Genomic DNA, 20,671 nt, shown 5'->3' on the forward strand with positions numbered 1-20,671 from the left:
TTTATTATTGAAGACCATTCGTGTGACAAGATTTTTGTGCAAGTTGGATATTTGTATGCAACGTGGATATTTTACAACAGACGTCTCAGATAAATAATTGTTAAGGACAGTGAGTTCTACTGTGAAGTGTTTTATGTATTAAAACCTTTTTGAACAGCAGAAGTATGTGTAGCGTTAAGAATGTAAACTTGAAGCAAAGTATACACTGAAAAATAGTTTAACAGGGAAAAAACTTTTATGAAAGATGTGGATTTTATTTATATAATACTGTGAAAAAATAATCACATACCATAAGACATTAGAAAAAATTCAATAAAGTTCATGGCTATGAAAAACAACTGAAGTGAAAAATTATAAACACATTCGGAACACATTTTTCTAAACAATAAGGACTTCAAAATAGAGTGCAACTGTGTCAACAACGAGAACAACAACAAAGAACAGAACAGTAATGAGAATATTACAGACAAGTTTTGGTTAAAAAAACACATTCTGGATCTCCAACTCCACATAAATAGAGACTAGAAATAATGAGTGTTTGGCCTCTTAAGCACCACAAATGTTTATGGGACAGAGCATGTGTTTATATTAAGATGAATGATAAAGTATGATAAATAGCTTTCTTTGCCTCCTAAAAAACCTTACTATCTATCCCAAAGACCGCCTCCCTTTCTCCGGTTTAAACTATTTGTTATATTGCCTAACTCCTATCTGCACATGTGTGCAAAACCCAGTAGCAGAACTATTCCAAGCTCATAAGCAGAAAGGTCAAGGAGAAAATGGGGAAGAGTTGAAATGAATAAATGGAGTAAAGACATGATAGAGAGAGAGGGGAAGAGGGGTAGAGATGAGCTGACCGAGAAAAAAGGCAGGATACCCTAGTCCTTCACACAAATCAATCCCAAGACTGACGAATCTTTTGTAATTCATAATAGTTTTCTGTACTTATTTCCTGCACGACGGCTTTGTCGTATGCAGCCCATACAAGCAGCGGCTGGTTGTACCTGTCTAATAATGGCTATTCAGTTTAGACTTTAGAAGAAGCTTGCGGTTATAAAGCATAGACACAGCTGTCAGATTTAGTTCTTGCAAACAGCTTGTGATTTTAAGAATTAAAAATTGCTACCTTTCCAAACAGCTTTCAGGTGTTCTCCTTACAAAGAACCCAACATAGAAGAGAACAAAGACGTGTACTCTCATACCTCCCCATCATAATTATGATCTGCTATTATCTGTCATTCCCACTGACAATTATGTGTGTAACAATAACTATGTGCCACTTGTTCTTATATGCCAAATTCATTAACAAAATTTTGCTCGTTTCTTTCTAAGTGTGGTTCCTACGAATTAGAGATGGGGAATCGACGCACAACACAAAGAACCAGTGAAGGAGTGAAGTGAAGGGGTACAGCATGAGCTTCCCTTGGCTTGCTTCCCTTCACACGTGGGTCTGCATCCTCTGGTTGTGCCTGTGTTTATAGTCTGAATGTTGTGAGGTGTAGGAGAACCGGCTGGAGCTGCCAAACTTCCCGAATCCAGTCTCTGTCCCCAGACCCGCTGCTGGCCCTGCTGCTGCCTGTGCCCCGTACATCTCGTAGGAGGGCCCTCCCTCCAGGGGGGTGAAGCCCAGGCGGTATGGGTACTGGGCCGGGTAGCTGTAGCTATCGTAGGATAGCTGCGTGGAGGGCTCCAGGAGGTTGCAGTCCCTGGAGAACTCACCCATCGGAGGGACTGGGTTGGATGGAGCTGGCTGAGACTGGCCTGCCCTTGTGAAGGTGCTGAACTGGGCATAGTTTGTGTGGGACAATCTGGACGGGGGTCGAGGGTCATAGCAGCCAGCCCTTGCTCCTCCAGTGGCCCCTCCGGCCGCGCTCTCCCCCCCGCTGGCTGCCACAGCCCCGCTAGCAGTGTTGGCAGGCCGGTATTCCGGATACATCATGGAGCACGAGGAGGCCTGCGGCTCTTCATGGGGGTTGGCTCGTACATTGTAGTACCCATTTGTCGGGTCCTGCACAGAGATTAACCTTTTAGCCTGGCTGCCTGGACAACAGCATTCACTAGTCTGATCCAAAGGAGCTGTAGGGTTTCTTTGCCAGTGAAGACATAACTGCTAACCCTCTCCTCCAGGAGGCATGCAAGTAGCTACTTTGATTGCCCACCCCTACACCCCACCCCCAAATAAAACTTGAAGTGGGGCAGTTTTCTGTCGATGTCTGTGCCTATTTTCACTTCATCTGCTTGCCGTAGTCAACGTTAAATGACGCTGCCGTGTCAAAATGTCTAAAATTATGATCGTTTCTTGAATCCTGAAAACATACAGGAACACATATAATTTATAGATTATCCTTCGTAAAATGTATAGAGATAGTATGCATATGGATGTGTGTGTGATCCAGGTATACATTACATTGCAGGGACCAAATATTCCCACAATGTGATAAAAACCTGTTATTTTGACATTGTGGAGACCATTTTTTCAGTCCCCACAAAGGGAAATTCAGTTTTATAAAAATCTGTGACTTCAATCAAAAAATTTAAAATGCCAGAAGACTTCTGATTTGTTCGGTTACTTATGGTTAAGGTTAGGTCTGGGTAGGAGTTAAGGTTGTCATTGTTGGAATTAGGGTTTTGCCCATAGAAATGAATGGACGGTCCCCATAAAGATATGAGTACAGGTCTGTGTGTGTGTGTACCTCACCTTAAGCTCATATTCTCCACAAGTATCAAGTGTGTCACTGCGTAGCTCTTTCTTGAGGTCAATGTCATCCTTAAAAGACTGATCAGAGGGAGAGAGGGAGACTGATGGCAAAAACTACATAATGAAACAGACACACGCACATACACACACACACAGATACAGACAGATGGTGAGAGACAGGGAAGGAGAAAAGACTCTGTTACTATGTTAGTTACAAAGTGAGCCTTAGTGATAATCAGAGCTGATATTTGGTAAAGGATAAAATGCAAAGGACTACTTAAGCAGTCATCTTTGGAACATTCATAACAATTAGTAGCAATAGTAGCAAAAGTACAGTTCCAGTGAGTCATAATATACAATTTTCAATTAAAAGAAAAAAGAAGATATTAGTTAAATTAGTAGCAAGCTTGGTGGTATTGGATAACACGTAAAGGATGGGTTAAAACCTGGGATATTAGCCAAAATGAGTAGCAATGAGGTAAATAATTTGCTTCGATCAGGAAAACAAGCCATAAGGTTCTGGATGCTTACTGAATACATAGCCTTGACCATGCGTGACGCTGTGGATAAACCTGAAGAGTCTTCCTCTAGACTGGGAGTTTCCTTGTTGATAGTTTCCACTCTGATATCCGGCTTCCCCAGAATCACCACTCCGCGACCTTGACAAATATTATGAGTGTCTGAATGACCTTCAGTCTGAGTACAACAGGATATATTGCAGTACATTCAACAGACACAACCTTCACTGTGGACTGATACATTACTCATGCCTATTTGGACAATCCAAGGTGGCTTTGTGTTGTTTTTGATTGACTGGTTTTGATTGGTTTAACTCTACAACTGTACTTTCTTCACTCCTATTGGGTCAGACCTGGTTGTGGAAGCATGCCGTGATAACATCCCACCCCCCTTTCAGTTCACTCTCTGTCTAGCGGTGAGGGTGTTTGACGTGGCACATTGTGCAGGAGTCCAGCTGGGGAGTTACTCACTGCCTTTGTGTTGGCGGCAGAGATACAGGGCCAGGGCCAGCAGACAGAGCAGAACCAGGATGCAGGTTCCCACAGTACCACCGGCTATTATCCCTACCGGTACTTTCTCTAAGAGACAGATGGAGAGACGGGCAAGGAGGGGGAGAGAGTGGGGAAAGATGCATGCAATGCACTCAGTTATAAAATATTCAATGTGTACCTTCTACAACACAACAATGTCAATCAATATTTTGAATTTTTTTTATGTTACATTCACTATATATTATTCACTATATAATAACTAGAGTCTAGATTTATTAATCAAAGACTAACATACACGAATGAACTCAAACTGAACATATCAAACACATAAAATGTTTTTACTTTAAGGATGTTAAGTGCTCCGTTTTCAGATGCATCAGGATTTCCATCAATATTGACTGATGAGTATAATCAGGTCCTTACTTAAGTTTTCAGTTTGTTGTCTTTTGTTGAATAGAATCCAAAAAAGCCACTTAAATTTTAGAGGAACTGTGATATGAATAGATACCATAGTAGAAAATGTACTTTTCTTATATTGAATGTTTCTGGTAACTAGGTGCCATATATAAAAGGCATGACAGCTGGGAGGCAGTACCGTTCTCCTGCAGGGTGATGATCATGGAACCAGGTCCAAAGCTGTTCCAGGCCGTGCAGTTGTAAGGAGAGTGGAAGTCTGAGTCCATGACGCTAGCGATGGAGAGAGTGGAGAGTACCCCCCCATCTGGTAAGGTGGTCTGCTCCACCCTGTACCTTTCCTTCTCCCACTCGTCCTCATTCCACGCCCACACCTGGAACACACAAACACATAAAAACCGGGGGTTTGCACACAGTCTACACACATATTACAGTGTGACGGGATTACTGCATAAAATAGCAATGCGTGATAAATTACAGTGTGACGCATGTAGTGGAGTACATAAAATTTAACAAACTGTAGCATAAGGGGTACAGAGGAGTACGTAAAATTACAGTGCCTTATAAACGACGATGCAAGGGTTGCAGTGGAGTGCGTAAAATTACAGTGCATAATAAACAATGATACTAGGGGTGCTGTGGAATACGGAAAATTATAGTGCATAAAAATGGTATGGGGCGTGCAATGGAATGTGGAAAATCATACTGCATAAATAATGATACGAGGGGTGCAGTGGAATGTGGAAAATTATAGTGCATAAACAATGATATGAGGGGTGCAGTGGAGTGCATAAAATTACAGTGCATAAAAAATAATACAAGGGGTTCAGTGGAATGTGTCAAATTTAGTGCATGATGCATAAAGATATGAGGGGTGCAGTGAAATGCATAAAATTATAGTGATTAAACAACAATATGAGGGTGCAGTGGAGTGTGTAAAATTTAGTGCAGGATGCACAAAGATATCAGGATTGCAGTGGAGTGCGTAGAATTACAATGCATATTTAACAACGATACGAGGGGTGCAGTGGAGTGCATAAAATTACAGTGCATAATAAACAACGATACGAGGGGTACAGTGGAATGTGTAAAATTTAGTGCACAATACAAAAAGATACGAGGGGTGCAGTGAAGTGCATAGAACTATAGTACATACCCAACGATATGAGGGGTGCAGTGGAGTGTGGAGAATTACAATGCATATTTAAGAACGATACAAGGGGTGCAGTGCAGTACATAAAATAACAGTGCATAGTAAACCACAGCCCGGTATGGGATAAAAAGTTGGAGGATTGATGGATAATAAACAGCGGTGTGAGTGGTGTAATGGAGTAATTAAAATGACAATGTAATACAGAGTTCAGCTGGAGATACTCACAATTTTATCTGGGGGAGGGGTACTGGCGATGTAGCACTTTATCTGTCCTCTTTCCCCTCTCACTGCATACTGGATGGGCTCGCTGGAAATGATTGGAGGACCTGGGAAGAAACAACAGTGTTTCTATAGTTCCCTGGTAGTTGTAGATTTTTACTGGCTTTTCCTGGCTTCTAAAACCCTTTTTTCTAATCCCTTACCATTGACAGTGAGAGTGATCTCCCGTTCTCCAACTCCGATTTGCGGTACAATGGCCTTGCAAATGTACTGTCCGGCATCATCTTGACTCACAGACCTTAGGAATAGCTGGTTACTATTACCAAGTACCTGGTCAGGGGACACACAAATATTTCAGGTACCGTTATTATGCATTAGTTCTCAGTCTGCTTAGAAGTAGACAAACAGACCACAGATCCAGCTCACTATTACTGCTGAGTAGACTGCATGGTTACAGACTAACCAACCTATAGACTACAGTTACAGCCCAGAATTAGTGCTGAGTAGACTGTCTGGTTACAGACCGGACACTGATCATTATTACTGCTCTTAGATATGGTATGGTTTGAAAAAAGCATTTCTTTCAGCTGGTTACATGAAGATTACTGACCACAGTGGAGCCCTTCTTGGTCCAGGTAAGGATAAGAGGGGGGTTGCTGGACCACTTGCAGTTTAATGTGACGTCAGAGTCGACGTCCGCCGTCACCGGGCTGGGCTCCACCAGCAGAAGAGGGCCAACTGCAGAGAACAAGAATAGGATTGCAGGTAAACGACTGCAGAGATAGGCAAGCAGCCAGGCAGAGCAGGAGAGACTGAATGCAGGATAAAAATCAACCAGAAAAGCCTAATTCACTTGCTCTCAATCTGACAAAGGTGCTCTGTTAGATGGCTCTGGTACATTGCCTATCTCACATCCTGCAAGGATGTTGCTGCTTTCGTTCTGCTGTTTTCTTTTTGGTGTCTGTGTGCCAGTCATGCCAGCCGCTCCGAGAGAATTGACTACACTAACAAAGCTGAATTAATAAAAATCTAAAATGTATAGTGAGAAAGCAGATTTTCTGGGCAGACTTCAATCCAGAAATGCGTGGAAGACACATGGTCCTCCAGTCTGACCAGCAGAAGGAGAGGCAGACAAGCACACGGGCGGCCAGGCAGACAGAGAGAACGGATTTAGCGCGCTGGCAAAACTAACGGGACTCAGAAGGGAAACGGAACAGAAGAAGAGTGGGATAGACAGCAACGGGCAATCACACACAAGACTCACAGTGAACATCCACCAGGACGCTGACGTTGGTGCTCCCCACAGCATTGAAGACCTGGCAGGATACGGGCTCGGTGAAGAGGGAGTGGTCCGCCGTGGTCACAAAAATGCTCTCCCTGGCGCCCTCCAGGAGAATGCCACCCTTTGCCCACCTGAGGATCACAGTCGAAACTCACGCCCTGCTCGTCACACCCGTATGCATGTAGGTCTAGATGTGTGAGGGCAGACCAACCTGTAGCTCATAACGGGGGGGTTGGCGCTCGCCTGGCAGGTAAATGCCACTCTCTCTCCTTGTAGCACAGAGCGAGGGTCTACAGAGAGTGTCACCGTGGGTTTGTCTGTAGAGTAGTGAGCGGGAGCCACGAATGAGATATGAACTCCTGCTCAACAGCCAGACACACGCCTACCAATCGATCACCAGCTCATTCGTTAATAACACTACAGATGTACACAGTGACACATGAACAGTCACGCATATAATCAAAGACACTCACATGCCCACACAGTCATTCATAAAAACGCAAGTTCACACTCACAGTGCACATTGAGGGACACAGTCGTGCGTTTGCCCGCAGGTGCAGCTGGGTTCCTGGTCACACAGGTAAAGTTGTGGCCTGTGTCCGAGTCCACTGGCAGGATGGGCAGGAAACTGCGGGTGGTCGTCCTCTTTCTGTCCATCAGCACCTCCTGCAGGGAGACAGAGAAATTACAGCCCTGAACAGTCACAGGCAGAAAGGAAATATAAAAAATTACAGAACAAGGGGTTCCTGAACGATTCAGCCAGAATGGTTCTCTTATCGACCCAATGACCTAGCCTGTTACTTTTTGTGTGTAGTATGTGTAGAAAAGCATGTATGTGTAAAAATGTAGGTGTACATCCATTGCATCCATCTGTTTTCTCTAACCACTTATCAAATAAAGGATGAGAGAAACCCTCAAGCACATCCCAGGAAGCACAGTGTGCAAGGCAGGAGATACCCTGGATGAATTGCTAGTCCATCACAGAGCACGCACACGCAGCTTAGGGACACCTGATCTATATGTGTTTGGACTGGAGAAGTGAACGAGGTACCTACAGGAAGGATGGGGGGGAAGGTTCAATATCTGTGGGCAATGCTGGCAAGCCACACTCCCCCATGAGTATATAATGTGTTTGAGCAATCTGAGTGCATGTGTATGGGGGGGGTTATGGAGTGTACATTATCTGTGTGTGTATACAGTACGATAAATGGTGTGTGTGTGTGTGTGTGTGTGTGTTCAGGTCCCCGAAATATAAACCTCAATTTTGTAAAAACCTGTGAATGCAATCAAAAATAACCAAAAGTCTTGTATTTTACTTGGTTGTTTATGGTTAAAGGTAGAGCTGAGTCAGGTTAGGGTTGTCATAGTTAGGATTAGGACTATGCCCATATTAATGAATGGAGAGTCCTCACAATGACAGGAATATATGAAGTGTGTGTGTGTGTGTGTGTGTGCATACAGCATGCTGAATAGCATATGTGTGTATACAGTGCACTGCATGGCGTGTGTGTGTTTGTGTACAGTGTGCTGAATGGCGTGTGTCTGTATACAGTGCACTGAATGGCGTGTGTGTGTGTATGTACAGTGCGCTGAATGGCGTGTGTGTGTGTGTGTACAGTGTGCTGAATGGCGTGTGTGTGTGTGTACAGTGCACTGAATGGCGTGTGTGTGTGTGTACAGTGCGCTGAATGGTGTGTGTGTGCGTGTGAAAGACTCACTGTGATATTGAAGTCCCCCTCCAGCAGCACGCCGTCCTTCTCCCAGTGTATAAGAGCAGGTGGTTTGGCCCCACGGGAAACACAGCTCAGGTTGTAGGCCACGCCGGCCCTCAGCAGCACCTGTGGACCCCCATGTATCACTGGGTCTCCTGGGGGGACTGGGGATGGCGGGGGGGGGGGATTGTATACTCAGTCGAATGTGCCCTCATACATACAGTATATACATACATTTACACAGACACAAGGAACTCCCAGAACATCACAAAAACAAGAAATCTAACAAATAAACCTCCCATGTCCCTAATTTTTTTATTATCTGTCCCTAAATTCTGGGTGGCGTGTGGCTCTGCGGCTCAGAAATCCTGTGGTCAGCAGAGTCATTTCACCACTGGAGCCCTGAGCAGGACCCTTAACCCTAATTGCTGCTGGGACTGTTGGACCCTGCATTCTCAATTGTACATCACTTTGGATAAAAGTGTCTGCCAAAGAAATAAATGTAAAATCTATACATACATCAGGTCAGCTTCTATATGGGGGCCAGGGTGGGTCTAGTCCACCTAATTACCAAGGCTGGGCAAATGCCAACCAATCACAGATTGTTTTGTTTTTTTTTTGATTATTGTAAATAGGAAAGTAGCAAGCCAAAAAAAAAAGCTAAGGAAGACTTTTTGAACTCTTACACTCAAACCTCTACAATGATTGCTATGGCCCAGCCCCCACCCTACATCTTAGAGCTGGAACCGAGCCTGAAGACATTGACAAAGACTTGCTGTTCAGAGACACAGACTGACACGCACGTGCACACAGACGCACACACACACACGCGCGCGCGCGCACACATACTCACTCAGTACAGTGAGCTTTGCTCGCCGGGAACGGAGCGCTTCCTCTGTGGCCTGGCACTCGTACAGAGAGTCATCCGACAGCTCTGCTGCCGAGATCTCCAGGTCGTGCTGGCCCACCTCCATCCCACGCAGCACGCGGTACCTGGGCCAGGCTGAGGACGGGGGATACAATTAGCACCCGCACAAACAGGCACGTTCCCACAAACCGATCCATAACAGGGCTGAGGGAGAACAAAGGGATCGTTACAGAATGTTCAGCTAGGCTGCTGGAACTGCATTCAGCCAGCAGGTGGCAGCCACATCTCTCTGTGCTGAGCTCATGATGTCACCCACATTTTTCATAAAAGTATTGAGGCGGATTGCATCATCTCCACAAACCAAGGTGATCTTATTTTCCTATTCTCCCTCAAAATAGCTGGGTCTGAATCGATATTAAAAACACACTGCAGACCAGTCTTTATAAAAGGGCTGGGTAAGTGTGAGCATGTTAGAGAATACATCTTTTCATCGTTTACACGTCTCTGTTCTAAAGCTTCCCCAAAAGCGAAACAAGGCATTCTAGGTCCAATCTGACAGAAAAAAGAAGGATGACGGAGGGGTAGAAAAGGAGGGGGGGGGATAGATAATAGCTTGGACCTGAAGGAAAAAGGACGAGTGGGGCCAGGAATCTACCAAGACAGAGATGGAGCTAAAAATGAGGTAGATTCCATTTTTATTTACATTAATCAAAAATTGGTCCCCACATCTTCATGCCTAAAATAAAATTTTAACGTGAAAATAACCTGATTTTGCGGGTAATTCAGAACGATAGAGAAATGAAGAAGCAAGGGAGAGTGGGATGGAGGAGAGAGGGGAGGGAGTGTGCTAAATTAGATAGAGATTTTCCCACCTCTCAGGTCATGTCCGATACCCAGGGCGAGGCCGTCCTTGGTCCACTGCACAATGCCCGTGTAGTTGAACACCACGCAGGACAGAACTGCCCTTTGGCCCAGAACCACCGACTGGTCAGCAGGTTCCTGGGAAAAGCGGGCCATCCATACTGGCCCAGTGAGAAAACTACAGTTATACCCACTTGCCGTTGCAGTAGCTTTTCTAAGCATGTCAACTGAGCGATTGAGCTCTTTGTTTGACTCTTTTTCTTGAGCGTCAGTGGCCCTAAGCCGAAATGGTTAAGTTCAGCCCTCTGACAGCGACCCATCTACACCCCTGGAATGTTTCGTGATTTTGCCCAGTGTAGCTGCCTGTTTACACCAGAGCAAACGAGCTGTAATTTTATTCAAACATTCCATTAATCTGATTTTACTCAAACTTAAGTACTCACAGCCACACACTTTGCCGACACACAAATATCGTCACTCCGCGATCAGTGACTAAAGATGTAATTAAAACAATCTTGCATCAAAGAGTAACGTTATCTTCCTACCAAATGTCTTTAACATTACTGCACTGGGGCCCCAGTTCAACCGCTCTATTGTTTCCATGGATTTTATTTCCATAAGACCAAGTTTTCTGCCCCAGATTTAGTCCCACGAGGGTCTCTAAAGGGCAAGGTATGCGTCTTTCTGTTCTCAATCAGTAGGGTGATGTAAACAGTCGCACACCCTATGATTACTGTACATTGCCTTTACTAATTTAAACAGATACTGTACCAATTTGTTGACCTACTTCAAGGACTCCGGAGCAGCGCTGTTCAGCCTTATCCCACATACTCCACAATGTCTGCCATATTACACTGCGCGATGCAGGAATATTTCCTGGTTTATCTGGGCACCGCTGTTTGAAATCTTACAATTTAAGGACAAGTTTGCATGGTGACCATACTGCCAGTGGACTGTAATTTTCATTACCACAACAGTCCCAGCAAACCACATTCCACAGATATTAACTTTCCCATCATTCTACTGGCATGACACACATAGGGAAAAAAATTACATGTTATGATTATAAGTAATATACAAATACAGTATGGTCCACAGTAACTTATCAATAAAAGTTAATTAATGGAAAACTACTACTTACAGTCATTGGATCTGAAAAAATTTATCCAGCCTTTGGATCCCTAGTCTATAATATTTTCTGTGCAAGAACTGTACGCAAACATGTAACAGATAAGTTTTATGCAAAAATGTATTTTATACAGGATTTAAGACTATTTTGCTCATGAATTAAATAGACAAAACAATAATTTCAATGCAAATTGTCAATCCATTAGTAAATAAACAGAATTTCACTAAGTACTGCTAAGTAAGCATTTGATCGGACTTCAGTATACTCTATAACTACAGTCACCTCAGTTGATTCATACAAACCTCATACAAGACTATATTCTGTATAGCATTTCATTACTTATCTGATCCTTTCATTGATAATTTCTCAGTCATCATTACACTTTACTCTTGATCCTAGTAAAGCTTAACGTGGCATCTAGTCACATGTTACACAGATACTCATGGCCATGCTTAGTCATGTCAGTCAATGAACCTGAAAGCCATTTTTACTCTGGCTAATTTCCTCTAGTCCAGAGTCAACTGGAATCACGTACAAGTAACAATAGTTGTGGATTGTGAAAATACTTTGTTATGTCTATTGTTATGACACTCTGTTGTCTAATCTTGCCATGACAACCACTCTCACACCTTTCTCTTGCTAAGCATTTCTTTTTATTTCCCTTTTTAAAACAAGAGATGAGAATCAGGGAGGGATGCTGGACAGTGATTGGAGGGAGGAGAGTGAGGGAAAAAGACAGAGAAAGGGAGAAAGAGGCGAATGAATAAAAGGAGACAAGGGATATGAGACGGGATCGATCAAGGAGAAGGAAGAGGAGCGGAAAGTAACGAGAAGATAAGTAAAGCGAAGGGGACGAGCACGCAGTGAACAGGTGTGTGAGGAAAGAGACATCGTCATGGTAACTAACATGCGATAGGTATGGCTGAGAGTAGAACAGGGACAGAATGGAGATGTTAAAGAGGGAAAGAGGGAACATGCAGTCACTATGGTAACAGAAAAGGAAGGCAACTAAAAAGAAAGGGTACAAATGGCAAAGATTGATGGAGAGAGCCAACAGAAACACAGCAGGTATGCAAGGAACCAGTTAAAAAAAAACCCTGAAGCTTATTTGGCCAAGACTGGGTCAAAACAAGAGCAAGACTAGAGCAACACTACGTAAGACTGAAGTAACACTGAGAGAGATGCTCATGGAATCAGAGCGACCCTTCATCTCCTCTCAGGAGATATTCTAGGGGCAATAAACAGACATCAATCTAACAGGCAAATTAGCAGCCTCCTGGTGCCGCCCGCAGAAAGGAGGGTGCCCACACTGTCCCCGCACACCTTGGCGCTGCCAGAAAGAGGCCAAGGGGTCTGCCCCGTGACTGGAAGGCAGGAGCACACCGGGGAGGCCCTGCTGGGTCACACTCGCGGTCAAGGGTCGTCGGTGGTACGAGGGAGTGACGATGCCAGGCCAGACGGCGAGGCAAATAACAGGGAGCGTCAGCAAACTGTCCACACTGACCAGACATAATCACCCACCTCTTAGTGTCTAGCAGGGCGAGACTCTCGTAGTTACTGGCGCTTGTGAATTCTGCTGACCTGCCCTGACTCCACACCCAAGTCAACTTCCTAATTGATGGGGGTTTTTAATTATGTTTAATAAATTAGGGTTTAAAAGAACGATCGGGATATTACTTATAACAACAGTTAAAAACCACTGATCTTTTAACAAAATTGTTATGGGTACATTTATGCAGCTAAAATGTAAAATATGATTTTTCATTTTTGCACCTCAAATTCTGCACCTCGAGCAATCATATAAATTAGTGCTTGGCTTAATTAGGCTTAATCATGAATTATTTAATTCATTGTTCAGTCCACGGACTATTAAATAATCAAAGGAGGCGAAAAAAGTATTCACAGTAATTTCACTGAGTGGTAGGGAAGCAGTGTCTAGAAAATTCTATGATAGCCATGCTGCCTTTCCATCCAACCCAGTCTACCTCAACCTCAGACAATACATCCACCCCCACCTTCCAAAGCACACCCCTGGAACATATACAAATACACCTAAAACCACCCAAAACCATGAAGCATCCAGCCTTTTAATCCAACCCCCAAATGTCCGTGCCTCTCTCACAAATAGTCTTTTTCCTCACTCCCCTCTTATGCTTTCATTCCCCCCTCCCTTTACCTCTGCAGCCTCTATTTAGTTGCTATAGAAACAGATTTGTTTGAAAATTCAGTATAAGGAGACATGCCATTCTGAAAATTTGACAAAAAAAAAAAAAAAATTGGCCCACCCTTTTCCATTTCACCAACATCTAAAGCTCATTTGCAACAATTTTCACCAGTGAAACAACGGTCACCATGACTACTGTTAAACCACCGACACGCTGATGCAAGTAATAGCGACGGCAACACCAATGGTGCCTCTAAGGCTACCAGAGAAGCCGAAGACGATGACAGAGCTTTGATACACGCTGCCAAACACTGTGTACACACGCACAAAGCTGACCACCAGCCATAAGTCACCACTGGGCTTTGTTTACAAATGGAGGGCACTTGTTTAACACAGACACGTTGAAAGCATTTCACCAGCTAGCAACATGGAACGAAACAATAGCGAGCAGAAAGCCGAAGCCGCAGCTGCTACAGTTTAGCTCTGGTATCAGCAGTTCATACCAGCACTTTAGATGGTGCAATGCAAGGGATGCAATTAACACTCGCCGGAACTAACCAAAAAAGTGGAATGAAACTAGACTAGGACCTAGAACTATACTTCTAGATTACTGAAATGCTGTGACAGTCCTTTACCCAGTTTTAAGGGACAGAAGAACCTAGTCAAATGGTTTGCACGAAGTAAAGGTTCAATGCACACAACTACATTACAAAAATGGTAAACATAATTCTCACTATGAACATAAACTATAGTATACTATGAAATGTTCTGTATGTACACAACCTGCAGACTGTAGAACAAAGACACAAGAATACTGTCCCAGTAGAAACTTACAAGGTACAATGGGCTTTCCATGCAAGTACATAAAATACAGTAGAACCCAGATCGTACAGACCCATAAATTACAAGCTCGAAATAAAGACCAACAGCACCCAAGTATAGGTTCATGGTGAGGTACATATCCGACTCAGAAGGTTCCTTTCTCAGGATAAAATACCAGGGATGAGTTAAATCAATATAGGGAAGCTGCTCTTGTGGCAATTAAGAAGGTAGTCCTAAACCTGATGGTTGTGAGTTCAAGTCCCTCAAGGACTATAGTGGTGATACATTTAGGCAAGGTGCTTAGCGTCATAGAACTGCTCTGGTAGCTAAAAGCATCCCACTCTAAAAATGGTTACATTTGTTACTCACTTTGTATAGCAGCATTATCAAGGATCATGAAATAGCCAGATTCCTGAAATGAGCCAAATTGTTGGTGGGGGAGGGGGGGGGGGGGGGGGGCTGGTGGGACTTTCCAAACAGAATTAAACCAAAATCTCATCTTTGCACCAAGTCTCTCCAACACCCTGGCGCCTGCCCCTGGCTTTTCGGCTTGTGCCCTCTCCTTCTCCCTCCTTTTCTGTCCACTGTGACCAGCCCATCCCCCCACCCGCTTCTCGCGTTCCCCTCTGAAGGAATGCAAAAAACACATCTGGAACTCATTACAGAGATGGGGGGAGGGGAGGAGGGAAAAAAAAGGGGAAGAGGTCTTGGGAGAAGAAGAGAGAGAGAGGGGGAGAGAGAGGGAGAAGGAGAATGAAAGAAAAAAGAGGTAATGCAGAAACTACAGAGAGAGAGAGAGAAAGAGAGAGAGAGAGGGAGGAAAAGATTTACTGAGGTAGCAGAACGCACCTCAGAAGACAAAGAGGCAGAGAAAGGAGGACTAAACGAATGAGGAACAGAGGGACAGATGAAAGGATTGAAGGAAAACTTCTTAAATCCTGCTTTGTTTGGTTAACACTCTGCATTATTTGTCAACAAATGCAATACAGATGTGACAGTAAAGAGCTATTATGCAAAATAACTGTATTTGCATTGTAACAGACACACCAAACACTGACACACAATACAGCAACAGATGTACATACAGTAAAGCACAACAAAGAAAGTACAGAGGTCATTTTAATATTTAATGAGATGTTTAACACACTGTGTGTTTTCTTGGCCATGAACAGCAGTACTATAAGCATGAGGCACTATACTCTGAGTTTGAAACAGTAGGGTTGGGCGTGATGCTGTAGTATAGGTGTTGGCAGTATTAAGGTGTGTCACTTTCATTGAATTTATTGGATGGCTCTGTATTGAATTTGATTTGGTGTCAATACTGCTTCAGTTTGCTTGTACAATTTTAATACAATAACACCAAGGTAGGCCTATACAGCTGTATACTGTTGTAATGCATAAGAATTACAGTGTGTGTGTACCTGGCATAATAAAGTTGTATTGGGCAGAATGGTGGTTTAGTAAAATACTGCTGTGTACTCAAATTGCTATAGCAGTATGGCGTTAAGGTTAATATAAGCAAAAAAAGATGTATATTCTGCTGTATATTTATACAACAGTATTTGGGCACATGACTGTTTACTAGCTACATTTTTATAGTCAACTGTCAATGGCTTGATTACAGGTAGCCTTTGGGGTGTGTTCGGATGGGCTGTGGTTGATACCGGACAACATCATGGTACATTTTTATGCATCGTGTGTGATAAAATACGCTATGATATTTTGAGCAGAATGGAAAGACGGTAGAGTCTGGCAGTTTTGCAGGGCATGCTTACAGAAGCCCCTCACCAATGTCTGGCTAATGAAAACGCCCACAAACACATACATCCCGCATCAGTGATCAATCTCGGCACGTTTCCGACGGCAGACACAGAGAGGCGAGCCATCATGGGAGAGGACTGCCCTGATCAAACAGGTAGCCCTCCCCCGCGTTAATGGGTCGCCACCGCCATGGTCCCCATACCATGTCCTACGGAAACGCCTCTGTGGCTCTTTATGTGCGGCCAAGCGCTATAAGGCATCGCCGCGCCGCCTCATGAATTACCCTTTGTGACAACCGCACTAAACGGTGCTTCGCAGTGAATGCTAACGACCAACAGTGGCATTACCGATTTCCCTTAAATGCCTAAATAATATGGCAAGTGAAAGCGCACCCGCCTCGGCGTCTCCCACCCCGATCGCCGTGGACCGCACTCGGCTGGCACCGAACTGCCATTTACCTGCATATATACACCGGCACCTAAAGCCCACACTGAAACAGACAATGGCACATATGACGGGCGATTTCTGAAACGAAGTTAGGGATTCATTTAGCATCGATCGCCTTCAGTACTGCGTGAAGCCCATTCTCTTAATGTTTTCTAGTCGATTTTATTATAGGCAGGCTATGACTTCGATTGCACAAGCGAAACACAGCAGTTAATGCGATTTACAGGAGCATGTCTGCATGTCCGGAGGGTATTTAGCCCGACTCTATCCGCCGATTACAAGAACTTCATTCTCGCTTTACGTTAATATTTAAATAAGGCCACGCAAAGGCCATATCCAACTAAGGCATTTCACCTCGTATGACCAATGAAATCTAATCCTACACCCCATACAAGCACGATTAATTGTATATACATTCTTTCCCAATAACCTTTCTTGATTGACAAATTACATATTATTCACCGAGGCACATGTAATTAAACAAAACCATAACAAACTCATTCATCAAGCAATACAGAGTGACCATATGTAATATAAAGCGATCGGACACATATTTTGCTTATTGTTAAATGGCAAAAAATATTAAGAGAAAAAAAAAACTTTCAGGAATTCCCGGCTATTTCGACACTGAATTAGGCTGACAACGGGCTGCAGAAGATCACATGAAAGCGCATGACCATTCTAGCTGACATTAAGTGCAATAAATTCAGTCATACCTTTGTGAAAACTGAACGCAAAACTTAGAAGAAAGAGACTCCGCATGGTTTATCCGAGCTCATCAAAAATCTTCACCTCAGCAAAGTCCTTTGGCTGGCTTCTCTGAGTGGACAGCATCTAACCTTTCCTTTAAGATTTTATCTCTAATAAATAGTTGCGATCCTTTTAATTCGCATGGGCTCTTTTACCCTTATCGGGCACGCATTTACTCTGCTTTCGCTTAGGAACAATCCTCCTCCCTTTTTATTCCTGATTTGGTCACCTACGTAGCGGCAGCGCTTGGTTTTGACATTATCCCCTCCTGGCAATAAACGTTCTTTCGGTCTATGTCTCTCCACGGTCTGTAGTATCGGCACCACGGGAACCCCTCCTTTCGGTCATCTTTCCGCCTCCTTTCTCCTATTTTCGCCCCCTCCCCTTTTCCAAGAAAGTCGCGGTTTTATTCGAGTGTCGCTTTTATGTAGGGTGGTGCAGAATGTAAGAAGTCGGTGAATGCCAATGTTTTCAGGACACTTCCTATAAGGCTTTCTCCCCGTGTATCTCTCTCTCTCTCTCTCTCTCTCTCTCTCTCTCTCTCTCCCTGTTTCTGGGGAAGGATTCCGAGACACCCAGTTGGTGAACAGGACCCACGATCTAGTTAAAAGCGACAATGTATTACTTTATTGTACCACTGGAAATGACATCTGTAAATCACGAATTGTTCATAAAATGACGAATGTAACATTTCTCAACTGGCATATAACCCATTTCTTGAAAAAAATCATTCACCCTATCTCCAATGATATATATGAAATGTTCTTTTCCCAGTTTTGGAAATATGACCTCCGATTCAATAGTAGCGTTCAAATGACGGACGCGATGTGCTGTGTGATATATATATATATATATATATATATATATATATATATATATATATATATATATATATATATATATATATATATATATGAATATATAATCTCAGTCTTTGTCTTCTGCAGCAATAGCTCCAAATGTACCATCATAATAACCAACTGGTTGTCACCTAGGACTTGTGAACTGAATAGGAAAATTGAAATATAGAAACACCGTCAACATAAAAAAAGTCAAAATGTGCTGACCCTTTAGAATATTTTTTAATCTCTATATCTGGAAACACCAGAAAATGCTGAATGGATGTATGTGATAGTGAAGGTAAGGAAGGCTGGATTTTGTTGATGTGAGGAAAGGTGTTTGACTGAATTTCTTCTTGGATTATAACTAGCGCTATAGAGTGGGACAGACATAAATTCAGAGATATAGGGCCTCAAAATCAGAAAGGTACTTCACGGAGATGAGAGACATACTGTAATATGGAGTAAAATAATAAATGTTAAATTAAAAAGAATGAAGGAAATCTGTTGCAGTGTATTACACATGAACAATGGGGTGCATCTTTGAATCTTTAAATATAGTATGTGTATATAAATAGTTAAGATGGCTAAATTCATTTTCTGCATTAGATTAGGTCAAGGTTTGTTTAAAGACATAGTCTAAATAGATATTTGAAGGACAGTGTAGGGAACAAAGTGGCCAAAACGGATTTACGTTTTTGAGAGAGAATGTAACATTTTGTAAATCAAAACGTCCAAGTATCTATTTGTTCTGTTTGTTATTGTCTAAATACGTATAATGGAGGATTTTTTTTCATGCATGGGATGCATTGTATACCAGCTAAATATTGTTTTAGCAACAGTCACAGTTTCAAAGAGGGGGAAATGCAGAAATCTAGGCTATTGTGGAATTGATGAATGAATACATTCCTTTTAAAATGAATAAGGGCAATATATAGTTGAAAAGGAGCGCAAGCATTGCAGATTTAAATCATTTTAGATCTTCAGCATATACATCGAAGTCGGCATGAATGAAGTCAAGAGTGATAAACAAAAGCTATCAAAAACAGTTTTTAGTACGGAAATGACCATGAGAGTAGCACCATCTAGTGAATATAACGAACTATTTCACAATGCAATGTGATGCGCAAGTATTTATACAAGAACAGATGGATCACAAAATAACAGCATATGAAAAGGTTACATGATTAAATGATTTGTGCATTTGTAAAATCGATTAATTGTATATTTCTTTATATTAACAATTGATTAAATATATCATATACTTATGCGTATAAATTGTACTACTTGATGACACAAGTACTGATGTTTTCTACTAAACAAATATTGCTGCTTTCATTACTAATATATTACAGCGGTTTACACAGCTTTCTGCATTACAAATTTCAGCATATTTATTGAACTGTAGGCCTATATAATATTTCATTATTTGAACTACTGACTTCGAAAAACATACAGGTCTTAAGTTACAACCAATTCTGAATGATGACTTAGGCAATTTACCTTCCAACATCGTTTTCTCGTGAGGCTCTGATTTTCAACTCGATTTAAATAATCTCACGAGCGTCAAATTATAAAAAATGATATAAAAAAAATCCTGTCCACGATTTTTCATTTAATTTTTAAATCTTAAGAAATCACCTCAAATTTTTAAATGCTTCTCCCGAGAGAACTAGAATAACATAACATAACATAACATAACATAACATAACATCTAATATCTAAATTGCATAAAAATAAACTTGAAAACACTGTGCGTTTTAAATGGTATGCATCAGCACAGGTAACGAACTAAGTCAAAAATTAAATTATAAGAAAAAAAATATATAAGAGAAATATTATTATTACTATAGAAAAGAAGCGCTTTCATAGCACTGCTCATCTAGGATCCACATCTCTGCCGGGACTCGAACCCGGAGCCTCTGGATTAGAAGTCCAGCGCGCTATTCCATTGCGCCACAGAGACCAAGCCTACTAAGCAGGCGCACACCAGGTTTGAAATTTATACGTGTTTCTCTAGCATTTTCCATAGCATCTCTCAGCATCAGGACCAGTACGCCGACATTTTGGTTTTCAGTAGACGAGACGGTAGAGGGCGCCAGAGTAAAGCTATTGCATCATTACATCAGAGCCAAAATGTCGACTTTTAACAGCTAATCAAGTGTATTCCCGTTAATAATTAAGCTTTTTCCACAAAACACTTGTTACTAAATTCTGCATAATAAATGTTAAAACACGTTATGTACGCTACATTTTGTATAGCTTGTATTTTTTATCGCAAAATCAAGTTTTGCAAAAGGCAATTTAATCGGCGATAAAATTATGTTCTTTGGCGTTTCTTTGTGTAACATATTTAGCATATATGTTCATATTTCCCCTGTTTATCAATGCAATTTCAAGAGACACACCTAAATAATATATCTTATTATAACATCGATCGTCGATTATACCATGGACAATACGCAAACTAGTTACGTTTACCTAGCTCTATATAACGTATACTAAAGTTAATATTAATACGTAAGCAGTTATTCGAAACTTG

General features: G+C 42.3%; 1 protein-coding gene and 1 non-coding gene across 3 annotated transcripts; both read right to left on the reverse strand.

Moving 5' to 3' along the window:
* Nucleotides 1-216: 216 nt before the first annotated feature.
* LOC111845346 (kin of IRRE-like protein 1) lies at nucleotides 217-17,785 on the reverse strand. 2 transcript variants are annotated; one of them, XM_023814702.2, is made up of 15 exons: nucleotides 17,257-17,785; nucleotides 10,229-10,378; nucleotides 9,342-9,491; nucleotides 8,495-8,652; nucleotides 7,292-7,442; nucleotides 6,988-7,093; nucleotides 6,759-6,907; nucleotides 6,105-6,232; nucleotides 5,698-5,824; nucleotides 5,501-5,601; nucleotides 4,304-4,496; nucleotides 3,688-3,795; nucleotides 3,230-3,357; nucleotides 2,699-2,776; nucleotides 217-2,008 (listed from the first exon to the last, which is right to left on the reverse strand). In XM_023814702.2, exons 1-15 carry the CDS (start codon nucleotides 17,300-17,302, stop codon nucleotides 1,439-1,441), a joined length of 2,343 nt encoding a protein of 780 aa, XP_023670470.2. In that variant the 5' UTR covers nucleotides 17,303-17,785; the 3' UTR covers nucleotides 217-1,438. The 2 variants fall into 2 exon arrangements, with proteins under 2 accessions (XP_023670470.2, XP_023670469.2); XM_023814701.2 differs by having other exon boundaries at nucleotides 2,699-2,812.
* A 2,236-nt stretch (nucleotides 17,786-20,021) lies between these two features.
* On the reverse strand, nucleotides 20,022-20,095 carry trnar-ucu (transfer RNA arginine (anticodon UCU)). The gene has a single exon. It is a non-coding gene; the product is annotated as a tRNA-Arg (tRNA).
* Between the last annotated feature and the right edge of the window lie 576 nt (nucleotides 20,096-20,671).

This window comes from Paramormyrops kingsleyae, chromosome 12 (assembly GCF_048594095.1).
Source record: "Paramormyrops kingsleyae isolate MSU_618 chromosome 12, PKINGS_0.4, whole genome shotgun sequence".
NCBI classification, from domain to species: Eukaryota; Metazoa; Chordata; class Actinopteri; order Osteoglossiformes; family Mormyridae; genus Paramormyrops; species Paramormyrops kingsleyae.